Below are 15,793 nucleotides of genomic sequence, written 5' to 3'. Positions count from 1 at the left end.
CCGGGACTTGCGGACGGGCTCTCCACGCCCCTCCGTCGCTGGTTTTGGGCAGCTTCTCTTCCCGCCTGGCCTGGGGTCTCAGGGCACCCTGTCTGTCGCACTGGATAGGCCGGCAGGAGGAATGGGTTTAGAAGGGCAGTCTGGCCCCGCGGGGAAGAGTGAGGCTCCCCTGTCTGCCAGGCCTGGGTTCCCGACCCGACACCGCTGCTTGCCGTATGTGGGACCTTGATCCTCTCCGTGCCTGCCTAGTAAGTAGCAATCTTGGTGATAACTGGCTGTCGCTGTGTGGATGGAGGGAGGGGATTGTGGGGCGCAGCAGCGCTCTGCCAAGTCTGCTTCGGGTGCTACAGGGGCTGGGCTTTTGCTGGTACCCAAGCTGGAAAACGGGCAGGCGACATTTAGGTCGTTTGGACTCTTGGTCTCCAGGCATCCTTGCAGCCTTTCCCCCCTTGTACGCAGCTTATGGGGAAGTAAAATTGCATGTCGGTAGTTCTGGGTGTATTATTCCCAGAACTTTTCCAAGGAACTCCGCGTTGAGTGGCCCTGATTTTACTTTACTTACCGGGCGTTTCCTCCTTCCAAATCTGGACACCGTGACCTTTCCTATACCGCTGTCCCTAGATTTATGATCCACCTTTGCTACCTGTAAGCAGCATGGACTTAGGTAGGTTCCTTAACCTCTCTGGAGAAATTAAAGTTTCAGTTTCGGTCTGGGGTGACGTCTCCTGTCTCTGAGCAGACCTGTGGACCTCAGGTGACACTGTGGAGCTCTTGAGTGCCCCGCAGATCTCCCTCTTCCCCGACCAGGGGCTGGAGGAGAGGTGTGGAGGTCAGTGGGCTTCTCCTCTTTGATCCTTTTAGGAAGAATGCCTTTCGTTTGGGCAAGAAATGGGGCAAAGATTGTATGATGTAACCGTGCACAAAGGAAGCAGCTGCAATTAGTCCATTTTGCCCTTGTGGAAAAAAACGAAGGTTCAGGGGGTGGGTGTTTAGAATCCCTACACCAGTCTTTGTTCAGTCTCCACAAAGGCTGTGGTGAAATATGAATATGGTGCTCAAATATCAGTGAAAGTTGACCACTGAATTTATTCTCAGTCTTGGGTCAGTGGTGATAATAGAGAATATTGAATTTTTAGAGTGAGCTACACCAGGGTCAGCCTTTTGTGTGCATTATTGTGATGGGTCCTCAGTCACCTGCGATTTAGGTGCCAGTTTTCCTATTTTACAGATGAGGACCCTCAGAAGGGTTGAGTACCCTTTCCAAGGTTCCATGGCTAACACATTGAAAGAGCTGATTCCACCCAGATCTGCTGGTGGCCACACCTGAACTCTTAACCACCCTCCTGGGTCCCTTGGGTGCTGCTGTTTGGCCAGTAGCTTATTCAGTTTAAGAAACACTTGTTGGGTGCCAGCATGTACCTGACACTTTTGTATGATTTTTTTAAAAAAGGATGATGAAGGTAAACTAAATCTGCGTACAGCTACAATCCTGTGGGATAACAGGCTGGAGCACATACCTGTAATCTCAGCACTTGGGAGGCTGAAGCAGGAGCATCATGAGTTTGAGGCCAGCCTGGGCTGCATAGCGAGACTTTGTCTAAAATTAAATTAAATTAAATTAATAAAGGTCCGTCTGCTGATGGTCATTTAGGTTGTTGCCATGCCTTGGCTGTTGTGAATAATGCTGTAATAAACAAGGTAATACAAATATCTACTTGTGGTACTAATTTCCATTCCTTAGGATGTGTACCTAGAAATGGGATTGCTAGGTCATATAGAATTTCTGTTTTCAATTTTTTGAGGAACCTTCACACTGTTTTCCATAATAGCTCTACCCATTTACATTCCCACCCACAGTAAGTATATAAAGATTCCTTTGTTAGCCAGGTGATCACCAAAACTTTTGCGGGGGGGTGGTACTGGGGATGGAACTTGGGTCCTTCAAAACTTTTTTTTTTAATTATACCATCCTAACAAGTGTGAAGTAATAGCCCACTGTGGTTTTAATGTGCATTTCCCTGATGATAAGTAACTTGAAACTTTTCCTACACTTGCTGCCCATTTGTGTGACTTCTGTGGAGAAACGTCCGTTCGAGTCTGTTAGTCTTTCCATCACTGTAACTAATACCTGAGGTCATCAACTTAGAAAAAGGTTTGTTTGAGCTCCAGGTTTCAGAGGTTCCAGTTTATGATCCACTGGGCACTTCCGGGCCTGTGGCAAGGTCACACGTCATGGGGGTGTTTCCCTCGTGGTTGGCAAGTGAGAAGCAGAGGCAGGGGCTGGGCTGTCACTGTCCCCTTCGAAGGCACCCCAGTCATGACCTGCAGGCCTCCCACCACACTCCCACCACCTTCTGGGTGAAGCAGGCTGGAGACCGAGCCTTCTGGGGACTTTCCAGATGCAAACCTGCTGTCTTTTCAAATTGAGTGGTTTTTGCTATTCAGTTGTGTGGGTTGCTTGTATATTTTGGATATTAACCCTCTGCGAGGTACTAGCTTTGGAAGTATTTTCTCCCATTCCATAAGTTGCTTTTCTTTTTGTTGAGAGTTCTCGTTTTGCTGTGCTGTCTTGGGGAAGGGTGACAGCGGAGTGAACCTGGCCCTCATCCCGTCTTCACTGCATCCGTGCGCTGCTGTCTTCTTCCGCCAGGGGCAGTAGACTCTGCAAGGTGTTCTTGTCTGGGGTCATTGCCAAGGTTGTCCTTGTCCTTTCCGTGGAACAGTAGGGCCAGAGCCTCCTATTCTACCTTCATGCTGATGTGTTTCTTTCTCTTTCTATAATAGTTACGTATTTTTTTGTCGTCATACATCCTAGCTTCAGCCTTCAAGATGAATGTTAGCAAAAGGCAAGACTTAACACTACACGTTGAAGGTAGTGTCTTTTCAGGTGTACTCTGTAAAACTTTTGACTTGTCAATTTGGAAAATGCTTTGCTAATCCACTCTGAAAGGTAATGAGGTCTAAATGTGTGGAGGAGAGAAAATGAAAACTGTTGAGTGTTTCTGTGTGCCTGGCCATCTGTTATCTGCACTGTGGATGGGCTTATCTCTGTTTTAAAGGAACATCTTGGGTCCTAATCTGAAAAATCTGACCCCCCTCCAAATGCGTTGGTGGTGGTGAAAGTAGGGAGACCTGTGATGTGCTGAGACACACATCATGATCGCCGTGGTGCTGAGGGACTGTCCCTTCCTCTTCATTCTCTTCCTCTGCCCTCTCACCCCCAGGTCCACTGGAAGGTAAGGCCATAATGACACTCAGAGTTCAAGCCCACTAGGCCTCAGTTTGCCTCCCAGACACCCCCTCTCTTAGCTGGATTCGTCCTTCCTACCTCCAGAAGTCATCATTTGTGCTCAGAACACAAAACGATTGGCAAAATAGGTGCCTTCTGGTTTTCTAGCTGAGTGGAACCATCCCCAGTGAGCCCTGACAGGTATGCAGAAATGAACCTGCCGCTGGGGCTGCCCAGGGGACTCAGAGGTTGAAACCAGGTAGAAATGAGAATCTGGAGAGGTTTCCCTTTGTTGCTAAAAGGAGTCCCTGATCCATTCCTGAGGAGTGAAACAGGACTTGATTTGTGAGAAATGAGTGTGACCTGGCTCTCCTCGGACTAAGGGTACCACCTTCAGCTAATTCTTTTCCCATGGAGCATTTATTTCCTCCAGCCTTCCACTCAGTTAATACGTATTTAATAAGCACCTTCTGTGTGCCAGATGCCTCTGCCCTAATGAACTTGTCCTGGGGGAGCCAAGCTACTGGCAGAGCACAGACAAAGAAGACAAATGTGAGAGCTGTGTAGTGAATGAACATGGGTAAGCAGCCAGGTAGTAAATATTTTTGGCTTTGTGGGCCATAATCTCTGCTTGCAGAGAGAAAACAGCCAAAGACCATACGTAAATGAACAGGCAAGGCTGGGTTCCAGTAGAACTCTTTTCACAAAGCAGGTGGTGGAGACCATGTTTGCTAACAGTTACTACATAATGCAGGGCTGGAAACCCAAGCACCTGAGTTAAGATCTGAACTGCTAGATAATGGGGATCTCTTGAGGGTGCTTGAACAGGAAAATAAATGGATAGAAGTTTATTTTTATGGGACCCCATAAAACCATCTCAGACAGAAAGGAAGCTTACACCTCAGGTTGCTGCTATCTCTGAGTTGTCTTTGAACTGTGCTAGGCAAACGATGAACCCTTCGTGACCTGCTGGGAATTTAGGGGGAATTCGCGTTGTGATAACCTTTGATAAATAAATCTTCCTCTGTTTCTTGTGCACAGTGAACAGTTCACAAAAGTGTGGATGCTGAATTAGAAGCTTCCTCAGGGCAGGGGCTTTGATTTCTTCTGGAATGATGTGTGGAGTATATTTGACGGCACTGATGGTACAGTGACTCCGGAGCTTAAATAGAGACAACTGCTCACCCTTGTGCTTCATTTAAAACTGCGTCACCTACTGAGCATCATTTAAAAATATCACAGTGCCAGTGATGTGAGTGAAACTGATTTTCTGGTGTCTTTCTGCTCCTCCCAGATGGCAGATGATCAGGGACATGTCGGAGAGCGGGGAGCTGGCGAGTCCCCACGCACAGATGCAGTTGATGCTAAGCCAGACCGGTCCTCGTTCATGTCATCGCTCTTAATGTAAGTTTCCTTGCTTGTTGGGCGAACGGGGAATCCTCAGCCGGGTCAGTCTGCTGTACCTCTTCCCTCTCCACTTCCCCAGGGACATTCAGGGAAGAAGACCCATACTGTGCAAGGCGGGAGGTCTGAACGGGACCCTGCTGGCAGCATGTGCCGGCACTGGGGTGCCCATGTGCACCCTCTCGTCACTAGGGCAAGCCCAGGAGTGGGGGACCCAAGCTTTGGGAGTTTCCTGCTCAGTAACTATGTGGTGTATCTTGCGCGGGGGGGCAGTTGGGAACGGGTGCTGGTCTCATTGCGAGGGATTTGCAGGCAACTTCAGAGCAGAGCCTAGGCTGCTCCTGCCAGGCGGGAGTGAGGCTGACTAAAGGCAGAACCTAAGAGCCAAGGCACAGAAGATATCAGGGTACTCCACACACACACACACACACACACACACACACACACACACACACACACACACACACACACCTGCTCTCAGAGCTGTGCCACTTGTGGAGAGGCACTCCTTCCTATCCACTGGTTCCTGCTTTTTCCTTCTTGAGTTCACTTTAAAAATTCTAAATTTTAGGAAGTAATAATAAAGTCTTGTGTGCCAGCTTGGTGTTGTGCCTCTAGTCCAGATAATCCGAGGAGACAGCTCTGATATCAGTGTTTTAACAGGTCGTGGCAGTGACCCTGGTAGTTAGGTTCCATTACCCACCTGCCCAGTGTGTGACACTGGCCTGAGAAAAAGAATACACTAAGAGACAGGTCTAAGAGAGAGGAAGCAGGTGCCAGGACGACCAATGCCGATAACAACCGACAAAACCCCTGGACAGTCCCAGGCCCTGACTTTCACTGGAAATCATTTGGGGTAAAGACAACAATGTGGTTTCTATGGAAACTAATGTAAACAAGGTTCATAATGGACAAGACAAAGCATTCTCAAATTAGGAAAAGAATAGACAAAAATATATAGTTCTAATTAGAACACTGTCCTTCTAGTCTGAAGGTTTTAGTTGTGGGAACAGAATTTGGGTGTGAGTTACTCTGACCTTGGCAGTAGGCTTCATCCAGACTCACTTCTGTAAACAAGCCGCTTGTGGGGTTCACTCTTCACAGGCTGCTTTGGGCATAATCAATATTAGGGTCCTCTGCAGGTAGGGGAACTGAGGCACCAGAAATAATAGCTTGCTTTTCTGATGATAGTAAATTGTAGAGTTGATGGAGACTCCACAAAGAGTTTGAGCAGCCCTCACTTAAGGGTTCTGTTGTATGTGTTCCATTTAAAGGTAGGGCCACAAGGACATGGTGAACCCACACCATCTGTTAACCTTGATCGCGAATGGGCAGTGAGTGGGACTTCCTGACAGAAACAAGGAGCCATCCAGGGGTCAGAATCATCGGATTTCTGTGTGCAATAGTCCCACCCCCTCCCTTATCTGTGGTTTTGCCTTTAGCGGTCTCAGTTACCTACAGCCAACCATGGTATGAAAATATTAAATAGAAAAGTCAAGAAGTAAAGAAGGTTTTAAATTGCACACCACTTTGAGTGGTGTGGTGAAATCTTGTGCTGTGTTGCTCTGTCCCACCCAGGAAGTGACTCCTCCCTTTGTCTGGTGTGTCTTGGTTAGCACATCCTCGGTTGAGATCTCGCAGAACTTGTATTCAGCTAACTCTTACTATACATAAAAATGACTCCAGAAGCCAAGAGCAATAATACTGGAGTTCAGATATGCCAGAGAAGCTGTAAAGTCTTTCCTTTAAGTGAAAAGGTGAAAGTTCCCAACTTAATGAGGAAAGAAAACAAATCCTGTGTTGAGGTTACTAAGATCTACATTAAGAGTGGATCCTTTTCTATGAAACTGTGAAAAAGAAAAAGATTCTCACTAGCTGTGCTGTTGTGCCTCAAACTGCTAACGTTTGGCTGCTGTCTTAGTTACTTTTCTTGTTGCTGACACAGATACCTGACACCAAAGTTAAAGGATGAAAGTTTATTTCAGGTCACAGTTTATAGTGATTTCAGCCCATAATCGACTGGCTCCAAGGCAGGGGCCCATGGCAGAGGAGCATCAGAGAGAAGAAACAGTCCATGGCATGACAAGCAGCAGCAGCGAGTTTGCCTTCTTTTGTCCCTTTACACAGTGCTCCATCCAGGCTACAAGCCTATAGATTGCTGCCGCCCATAACCATAATGGGACTTCCATTATCCATACCCTCAATCCCGGTGTCACCCCCTTAACCCTAGCATCACACACCCTAATCCAGCCATTTTCAAAACTCCCCAGCCATGACTGCATAAAGCTTTCGGGGGAGCATCTAGATACAAGCCATAACATTCGCAGTGTATGATAAGTCTTTGTTGAGATGGGAAAGGCCTGAAGTTATAGGGTTCAGTACTCTGTGGTTTCAGGACTCCAGTAGTGGCCCTGGGATGAGAAGGCTCTGGTATGAGGGGGCTGCTACAGTTCCTTGGCCAAGTCGTACCCAGGAGAGAGAGAGACCTGTGACCTCCAGAGAGAGCCTTGGAGTACATCATCCTGACAGCATGACTGTAGGAAGGATTCTAACACTACCCAAAGCCCATTGGCTGCTAGTTAGGGTCAAGAATATACCAGTGAGGGCCAGGGATTTAGCTCAGACGTTCTGCCACCTGCTTCGCAAGCACAAGGACCGGACTTCAATCCCCGGTACCAAAAGAAAAGAATATCCAGTGAATTAACTAGAAAATACAGTTCCAACTCCTAGGAACTTTCCAGAGCCAAGAAGTAAATTGGTCCACCTCATCCACTCCCCTGGGAAAGTTCAATCACTTTCATATGTTTAAGTTAATGTTGTAAAACTGCATACTCCCTTGAATATTACAGGTGATATGTCAATTTTTTGTTAGGATAGTTGTAATAGTACTTCACTTTTTCATCCCTTTTTGACTACTTGGATTAAGCAGTTTTACTGAAGAAGACACAGTGGTCATTTCAAAGGTCTTCATGTAAGTTCTTCACATCTCAGAAATTGGGGGGTGTATTATAAAAATTAACGTTTAAAAATAATTTCAAAAACATTTAGTGGAATCTAAATTTGTAGTGATTTTTATAACCACATCTTTATCTATTTAAAAAAAATACATAAACAACCCTCCTTTAACAGCCAGAATGTTTATATTGCTTCTTTTTTCCCTCTGATCTCATCTTTCTTAAATTATTTTTCTCCTACATTGTATTTTGATGTAATAAACTCATTTGCTTAAAAGTCTTTTACTGGTCACCCCCTCATGCATCTCTAGAATATTCACATATGTGTATGTATATCTGTATAAATTTGGAAACATTTTCTCAGATATGAGTATTAAAAGAAATTTCTCCTAGACTGTTACTGTTTTCACTATAATTAATTCACAATTGACCTAAACAAATAAATATTAATAAATCATTATATCATTAAATCATTCATCAAAACAATTGTTAAATAGATATTGCAATGACATTACAACTTCTAGTGGAATGGGTGGGCTTCTAAAAAGTAGTTTCTAGGGCTGGGGATATAGCTCAGTGGTTCCACCACCTGCCTTGCAAGCATGAGGACTCAAGTTTGATCCCCAGTACCAAAAAAAAAAAAACAACAAAAAAAAACCAAAAAGTAGTTTCTCAATAAATATACAAATAATACCAGTTACTGGAGTAAGAGTTCGGTATCAGTTTTTTTTTCCCTATTTTTCCTTTTTTAGAGAAATAAGCATGAAAAATCATGAACAAATTACATGGGATGGTAGGAATGTTATTCTAGTAATATCCTATAATTCTTTGAATTTTTTTTGCGTACTGTGCCAAAAATGATGACTCAGTTAGGTCCTTCAATTATGTTGAAAGTAAAAAATAGGAAATTATTTGATTTACAAAAGAAATTTTTATTCAACCTCTAGAGGCTTTTTCTGTGTCTGAGAAGTATCCCAAAACAGCTGTACCAAACCTTCTCAAACAATTGTGTACTGAATCTTTTCCCCTTTTATACTTAGATGCAAACCAGTCTTAACTTAGAATGTCCCTTTGAAAGATAATTAAACTGGGATGTGTAAGCATTTGTCATTATCCTTTTAAAATGTGTTTTTGTCAAGACCCTGGAGCTGCTAACGTAGCTCACTCATTAGTCGAAACTGCTGTATATATGTAGTGGACACCAGTTACCCCCACAAGACTAGCTTTCTGTCTCAAGATCTGATACCATTTTCAGTCAATAAATGTGTTATTGGGTATCTTGTGTTGGTTATCTTGTTTTTGAGTTCTAAAATCATTCTTTCATGGATGGGTGGGTGAATGGGTGGATGGGTGGATGGACGCCCGAGGAGGGAGAGAGGACAGGAGGAAGAAAAGGGCACAAAGCCAGCACTGTTTACCTCCTGGCGCCAGTGCTTGCTTTGCTATCACAGGACTATTAGCTCAGTATTGATGGCATCTTTGGGAATAATCAGCCTGAAAGAGACAAAGTCATTACGCAAGAACCATCCTCACTTCCATCCCATTCGTGTGTGCGTGTGTGTCTGTGTATTTGATGTTTTAATATGTAATTGAATTTGGAATCGCTCAAAGCAAGGCCCCAAACACTCCCACTTCTAGCGCTGTACTTCACTCATCTCAGACCCATGCTTACCAAGAAGCCCCCACCGCAGTGCCTGACTCCAGGGGGACTCGTGGATTCTCTCGCTTGCCCTTTGGTAGGTGAGTGGAGCTTTAACAGCTGTAGGGAAGGTGAGAAAGTCTGCCCTTTCAGTATGCAGTGGAGCCGGGAGTGGAAGGAAAGATAGTACTTTAGACCCGTTCTAGGAAAAAAATGTACAAGGGCAAGTTGAGAATCTGATTGTTTATTCCTTTAAGCTGTCAGTGCCTGCAGCCCTTGCAGTCTTGGAGTCGTCTGCTCGAAGACCGTAGCCAATAGGCTCTTTTGCAGAAATACTTGGGGTCTGTGGTGTAGTTCCTCCTTTCTCTGTCCTTGGGAGAGGAAATTTAGGTTGGACAGCCTCCTTTATTCTGGCCCATTGTACCTTTTCTGTAGCATGACTGATGTTGAGAGTCATCAAAATAAATGCTAAGTATCCTTGCCAAATATTTAAATTAAATACCATTTTCTGAAATGTTTAGGTGCGTGAAATGTAAGACTTGATCGTTGCATTATTAAACAATATGGAGCTAGAACAAATGGTAGGTTAGTGTCGTCTTCTTTTAGGTTGTGAAATGTTAGTTGCTGTTTATCTTGTTCAGAGACCTGACTATCCATGCAGTAAATGATATTCTAGCCACCAATCGGAGGTCAATTTGAATAAAATTAATCAGGATTTGTGACATACTGTGAAAATTTTGATTTTTTTTTCTTGTATTTTTTTAACCATAAAGATGGAAACTTTATATTTTCCTGTACTGGGAGCCAAACCCAGGGCCTTCACACTGAGCTATAGCTCCAGCCCTTGTTTAAAATTTTGAGATAGGATCTTGCCAAGTTGCCAAGTCGGGGCTTGAACTTTGATCCTCCTGCCTCAGCCTCCCAGAGTACTGTGCTGATATTACAAGTAGGCACCACCACACCTGGCTGAAAATATTTTTATCTGATACAGTTTCATTCACTTTCATATTAACTACATCACATGCCATTTCTGATCAACAGTTCATTGTCTCATTCATTTGTTAATCAAGTGTGTGTGGAGTAACAGAGAGCAACTCAGCCCCTTGTGCCCCAGGCCCACAGTTGATCAAGCAGCTGATCCAGGACCTGTGCTCGCTCACCTGCCCCCCACACACCCAGCTCTCTGCAGGCTTACGCCCCAGATTCTACCTCCACACTTGTGTTTTTGTAGGGAAGGAGTGAAACGGGTAGTGGAGGTGGTGGGGAAGCTTGAGGGCAGTAGAAGGCGTTAAAGGGCTCATCAGTGCGGGGTCAGTGACCCGAGCCGCGCCAGGTGTCCAGTGGGAGGAGGAGAGGATGGGTCAGGTGGAGCGGGAGGCGCCAGGCAGGTGCCACCACAGGACTTTGTGGGCAAGTGAAGGAGCAGATGAGGAAAGTGACACCTGGCCCGCAGAAAGCAGCGAAGTCCTCTCATCACACACGTAGGGTGCCTGGAAGCACGGAGTCCGGGCTCAGGGAGGCCAACCCCATACCCCAGACTGGAGCATTAGTTCTGCTTAGAGCAGCGTTTGTTCTACTTAGAGCCGCATTAGGCAGGGCGGTGGAGGAGCAGTGGTGTCCCTGCCTGTCCCTAATTCAGGACCAGACTACTGGTCAACCTCCCTAGGCACCTTGAAGACCTTGGGAAGCACAGTTTCCCTTCCTCCCCACCAAATCCGGGTGATGCTCACCCCAGGTAGTTCAGACCCCGCCTTCTGTCATGTTTTTTTTTCTCGCCGCCACTAGATGGCAGGACAGCATGATTTTGTTCCAAACTCCTACTGTTCTTTACTTTTCTTAAAATGTATATGTATTAAAATGTTTTCTGATTTTCTGATTATTGAAGGATATTTAAGAAACACAGAAGAGCACAAAGAAAAATGCTTGAAGTAGTTTAAAATTTTGTAAAATATTTAGGTTTTTAAAAAAATTATTTAGAGACTCTCAGTACGGATGATACAGTGTGCGTGTATTACGAATCCACTTATACCACGAGGCCTCCTGTTGGCAGTTGCCTCTGAAGAGTTCTTTTGACCTAAAGATCACCTCCATCCACATGAACCTTGTGATCCTTGGCCAGGACATGAAGTCAAGTTTTTGTTTTCTTTTGTTTTTTCGTGCCCCTGTGTATATGTCCATGCACACATATGTGGGCAGCCCTGGAGATTAAACCCAAAACCTTTGAGCCGAGCTACATCCCCAGCCCTTTTTTTTGTTTTGTTTTGTTTTTACTTTCCTAACAAAGTCTAGCTAAGTCACTGAACTGCCCAAGTTGGGCTCAAACTTTTGATCCTCCTGCCTCAGCCTCTCAGAGTGCTAGGATTATAAGCATGTGCACCCATACCTGGCCAAATCAAGTTTTTATTGAATGCCTAAGGATAGCTAGAGAAAATAATAACTAACTACTGAGGGGTAGGGTACATCCCAGAAGCTGCAGGCAGCTGAGAGAGTGGACAAGAAGGGCTGAGGGAAAGAGAATCTGAGCTATGGGAGAAAAGGCAGTGGAGTCTCAGGGAACAGGGAGAGCCTCAGGGCCAGGCGAGCACAGCTTCTGCCTGGGAAGAGGGGCGGAGGCCACCAGGTGGGGGCTTTGGTCTTGATGACACAAGCCACTGACAACCATCTCAGCGCCAAGCCCTGCGGCAGCCGGAAAGGTGCCCTTCTCCTGAGCAACTAAGTGTTGCTCAGGGTTAGAATGCAAGAAAATAAAAACAAAGTGGCAAACCTATTTCACATGGCCTTGAGATTCCCCAGGCCTCATGGGGCCTCGTGTGTGCCTGCTGAAGGGTCTGTTTCTCTTTCCGTCTCAGGAGAAAAGAAAGGCTCATTCTTTTTTAATTATTATTAATTTTATTGGTACATTTTAGGTACACAATATAATGACATTCACCATTGGGAGTTTGTACCTTTACATAATCTGTCTTGATTCTTGCTTTTTTCCCCATTCCCCTGTCCCTCTTTCAACCTTCTCTCCCTATTTACAAAAAGACTTTACTTTGGGTTTTTCATTTTCTCATATTAATTCCATTTCCTTCTTTCCTTTCCCCTACCCTTTGCACTTCCCCTTCCCCTGTGCCCCTTTTCTTCCTATTTTACATTATCTATTATACTTTTTAGTCCTTATTTACATTCAGTTTCTCACCAATTTGCTAATCTCCCTTTTGTGAGGCACTGGCTCAGAACACATGGGCTGTTTACTTGGTATCTATCATTTATAAACACTCAGAGAGTGTTATTATAAAATAAGTGTCACTTGGTAGTAATTTTTTATCCTGATTGCAACTTGGGCTTCTCCATTAGCATGTATAATACGTGAATAGGTTCCTACAAAACGCGTTACTTGTGTGATTATAAGATCAGGCAGCTGCCTTTCATGTGGAGAAAGTGAGAGTTGTTGCAGAGGATACAGTGCTAGAATCAGAGACAAGAACACAGAAGCTAAGCCTTTTTGTTACTGCAGGCTCTGAACTCCAAATGATCAGGCACTGGGTGGTGGTGGTATTGATTGGAAGAGGCCAGGTCCAGCCCCTATAAAATATCAACATAAAATAGACACAGGGCATTTGCTTTGCAATGCAGGAAACTTCACGTTCAGCCTCCAGAATACAGGGTGCCTCTCCCAAATCCGTTGTTTCAGAATTAAATAAGGTAACTCTCAGCTTCCCAAATTACCTGAATATACCTCAGGAAGAAGGAGTTAGAGACTCCTAATGTTAAAACTGGGAGATTCTGTAAAAGGTAATTTAACTCTTCTATCGTGAGCAAGGAAAGTAAGACCACGCAGCAGGATCGGGGCTAAGCACAGGCCTGATTAGGGGGTCCAGTGGCCCTACTCTTATGTCAGATGCCACCCACGACTGTGGTAGCAGTGAGCTGTTTAGTCACGTGAATGCTTCCACCGCGTTTTTTTCTTCCACTGACATGGATCAGCGAATTTAATTCTTCCTTTACACCGCACCTTCTCTGCTCCACTTCAGCTGAGGGGTGGCTGGGGCAGCAGTTGTGGCGGGGCTTGCAGTGACCACGGGTAGGGGCAGAAGGCACATTTCAGGGCCTGCAAGCCACACACCACTAAAGTGGGTCAGAGTCCAGGAAGGGTGAGGCTGTGGTTCTGCATTACCTGTAGGAATGAGCAGATTACCTGAGGCTGTGCAGATTACCTGTAGGCATGTCAGGCTCTAGCACTTCTAGAGGGGAAGTAGTAACTAAAGTGTAGGGAAAGATGGGGAGGGTATAATGAGGTTTCCGTGGTGTCCAGGCTCACCTCCTCTGGCTGTAACAGTGCCTGAGTCTGGATAATCAGCAAGAGCAGGGGCTTGTTTTGCCCATGGTGCTGGGAGCTGGGATGTCCAAGGGCTTAGTGCCAGTAGCTGAACAGCTTCTAATAAGGGCTATATGCTGCTTCAACTCATGACGAATGTAGAAAAGAGCAAGCAGGCACATGCAGAAATAGAAGAGGAGACAGAAGGGCCCGGCCCACATTGTACCTTCCCACTCTCCCTAGAACTAACCCCGGTCCTGTGCTACACTGGCGCCCCCATTGACTCGTGACCGCTTAAAGGTCCCAGTGCCATTACACTGCCAACTAGATGTCACTGTGAGTTTTGGCAGGGACAGACCATACCCAGCCTAGAGCACACACTTATTCGATACTTAGACACTTAAAACACTACAAGTTAGTATAGTACAATCAAATAATAAAAAGCAGCATGAAAATATAACCTGTTGCCTCTCAAATGAACAGCTGATCACAAATAAGAAACGTGGTATAGCACTGCATGGTTAAATCAATCACTGTCATCCCAGGGCAAAGCCTACTTTGGCTGCAGAGGGGACTGCTCCTCTATGGATGGCTAGTTTCCATGCTGCTCAGCAGAAAGGGAAAAGATGGATGAAGTGATTGCATAAGAATGAGGACCCAGGAGTGCTGGCTGTTCCGAGTTCTGAACCCAGTGGCTATAATATAGACGGCATGGTGTCTTCCCAACCTGGTGGGCTATTTAAACAGATCCCATGGGTTTTTTCCCCTGGGTGATTTCTTGAAGGTCCTTTGTCGCTTTTTGCTTTCAGAGGTCTCACAAATCATTGTTTAGGAAGAAGAGAGAAATGTGGATAAATTTAGAGAAAGGGATCCTATTCTTGTTACCAGCCTTGAAACAATTGCAAAGAAAAGCACAGAAAGCTGATTTTCTCCCCTGTCCACAGAGCTGAGGGTGGCACAGACTTGGGAGTGCTGTGCAGGGCCACAGGTATGGCCACCTCATGTCCTGAGCTGTGCCTTCATTGACTGTGACCCTCAGCCAGGAGACTCAGAAAGGCACTGCTGAGTAGTTGCTTGTTAAGTGTGTTGGTCTGTGTGCATGCTCACGTTTCCTTTTTGTATTTGGGTGGGTGAGGTGGTAACATCAGGATCATTCACGTTGTCCAAGGCCACTGAGAAATGTTTAGTTTCCTTTGAAAAGGAAGGAATTTCTTTTGTTTCTAGCCTTGTCTTGTGTTAGGAGTTTGACTTACGTAGAAGGAAGAAAGTGACCTAACGAACTGAACTGTTCCATCCCTCACAGACTCACTTCCTGTTTCTGTCCATTTACTTACCCATAGCTTTAGATACTTTGCCATGCTGTTTGCAGCCTTTTTTGTGTTTTCGGCACTTTGGCAGTTGACAGTGTGTTCATGATCATCCTTTCAAATAGCCGGGGAGATTTTATTCTGTTGACACACAGCCTCCTGCTTAACCATTACCCTGTTTCCAGTTTTCACTCTTAAGGACTGTGCTCCTGGCTGTGTGTTTGTGGAAGGTTGGTTTTATTTTTTACCCTTTGCATTCCAGTGCTTGTAGAAAGCACCTTTTTCCATAGAGCGTAGAGCATGGTCCTGGGCATTGTGGAGTCTGGCCATTTCCGCCGGTCAGCAGAGAAAGGAGAGGCTGGTGTGACCTTCCCAGCGCGAGTTTGAATGGTCCTATGGAAAAGTCCAGCAGGCAGCTCACTGCTGATTCAGTCACAGGCCTTCAGGGCTGGCCAGCCTGCGCCATTCTTCTGTCCCCTGCCGATCTCTGAGCATGTTGAATTTTTATTACTACAGAGAAGAAAGAAACTCAGTCCCTGTTGTCACAGGCCAAAGCCTACTTCTGCTGCAGAGCAGACTCCTTCCCTACAGAGACGCCAGGTACTGCCTACACTCTCCCTTTCCTCCCCGTCTTGCCTGGCACAGCCTTGGTTTGTTAGGACTCGGGGGTGCCCTCTGTTGAATTGTTGAAACCGTGAATGAATCTTCCTCAAAATATTTAGACAAAGCAGCTACAAAAACCAGAGCTCTGGTTCCAAATGAAACAGTCTTGGGAAGCTGTGAGCCTGGAGTTTCATTTACTGTTTGATGAGGAATGTCTGCACACAGATACAGCTCCTGGGAATAATTTCACCATGGCACTTTGGAAAATAAATAGGAGTGGGTTTGCATACTTCTAGACCCTTCCAAATATAGAAAAGCATAATTCTTTTTTTTTTTTTTTTTTTTTTTTTTTTTCTC

The 15,793-nt window shown here is 45.4% G+C and overlaps 1 protein-coding gene across 2 annotated transcripts in view; it reads left to right on the top strand.

Moving 5' to 3' along the window:
- Positions 1 to 15,793, top strand: part of Casp7 (caspase 7) — a 40,221-nt gene that overhangs the window by 831 nt on the left and 23,597 nt on the right. Inside the window, exons 1-2 of one of the 2 annotated variants that reach the window (XM_010634607.3) lie at positions 7 to 248; positions 4,524 to 4,633. In XM_010634607.3, coding sequence (XP_010632909.1) covers positions 216 to 248; positions 4,524 to 4,633 — 143 coding nt within the window. In that variant the 5' untranslated portion in view covers positions 7 to 215. Of the gene's footprint in view, positions 1 to 6; positions 249 to 4,523; positions 4,634 to 15,793 lie in introns of those variants that run through there. The other variant, XM_010634608.3, reaches the window with a different exon arrangement.

The sequence above is a fragment of the Fukomys damarensis genome, unplaced genomic scaffold (assembly GCF_012274545.1).
Source record: "Fukomys damarensis isolate Sample0158 unplaced genomic scaffold, DMR_v1.0_HiC HiC_scaffold_8, whole genome shotgun sequence".
Classification (NCBI taxonomy): Eukaryota; Metazoa; Chordata; class Mammalia; order Rodentia; family Bathyergidae; genus Fukomys; species Fukomys damarensis.
The sequence above is the reverse complement of the archived record's forward strand: the minus strand, read 5'-3'. Positions and strand labels throughout refer to the sequence as shown.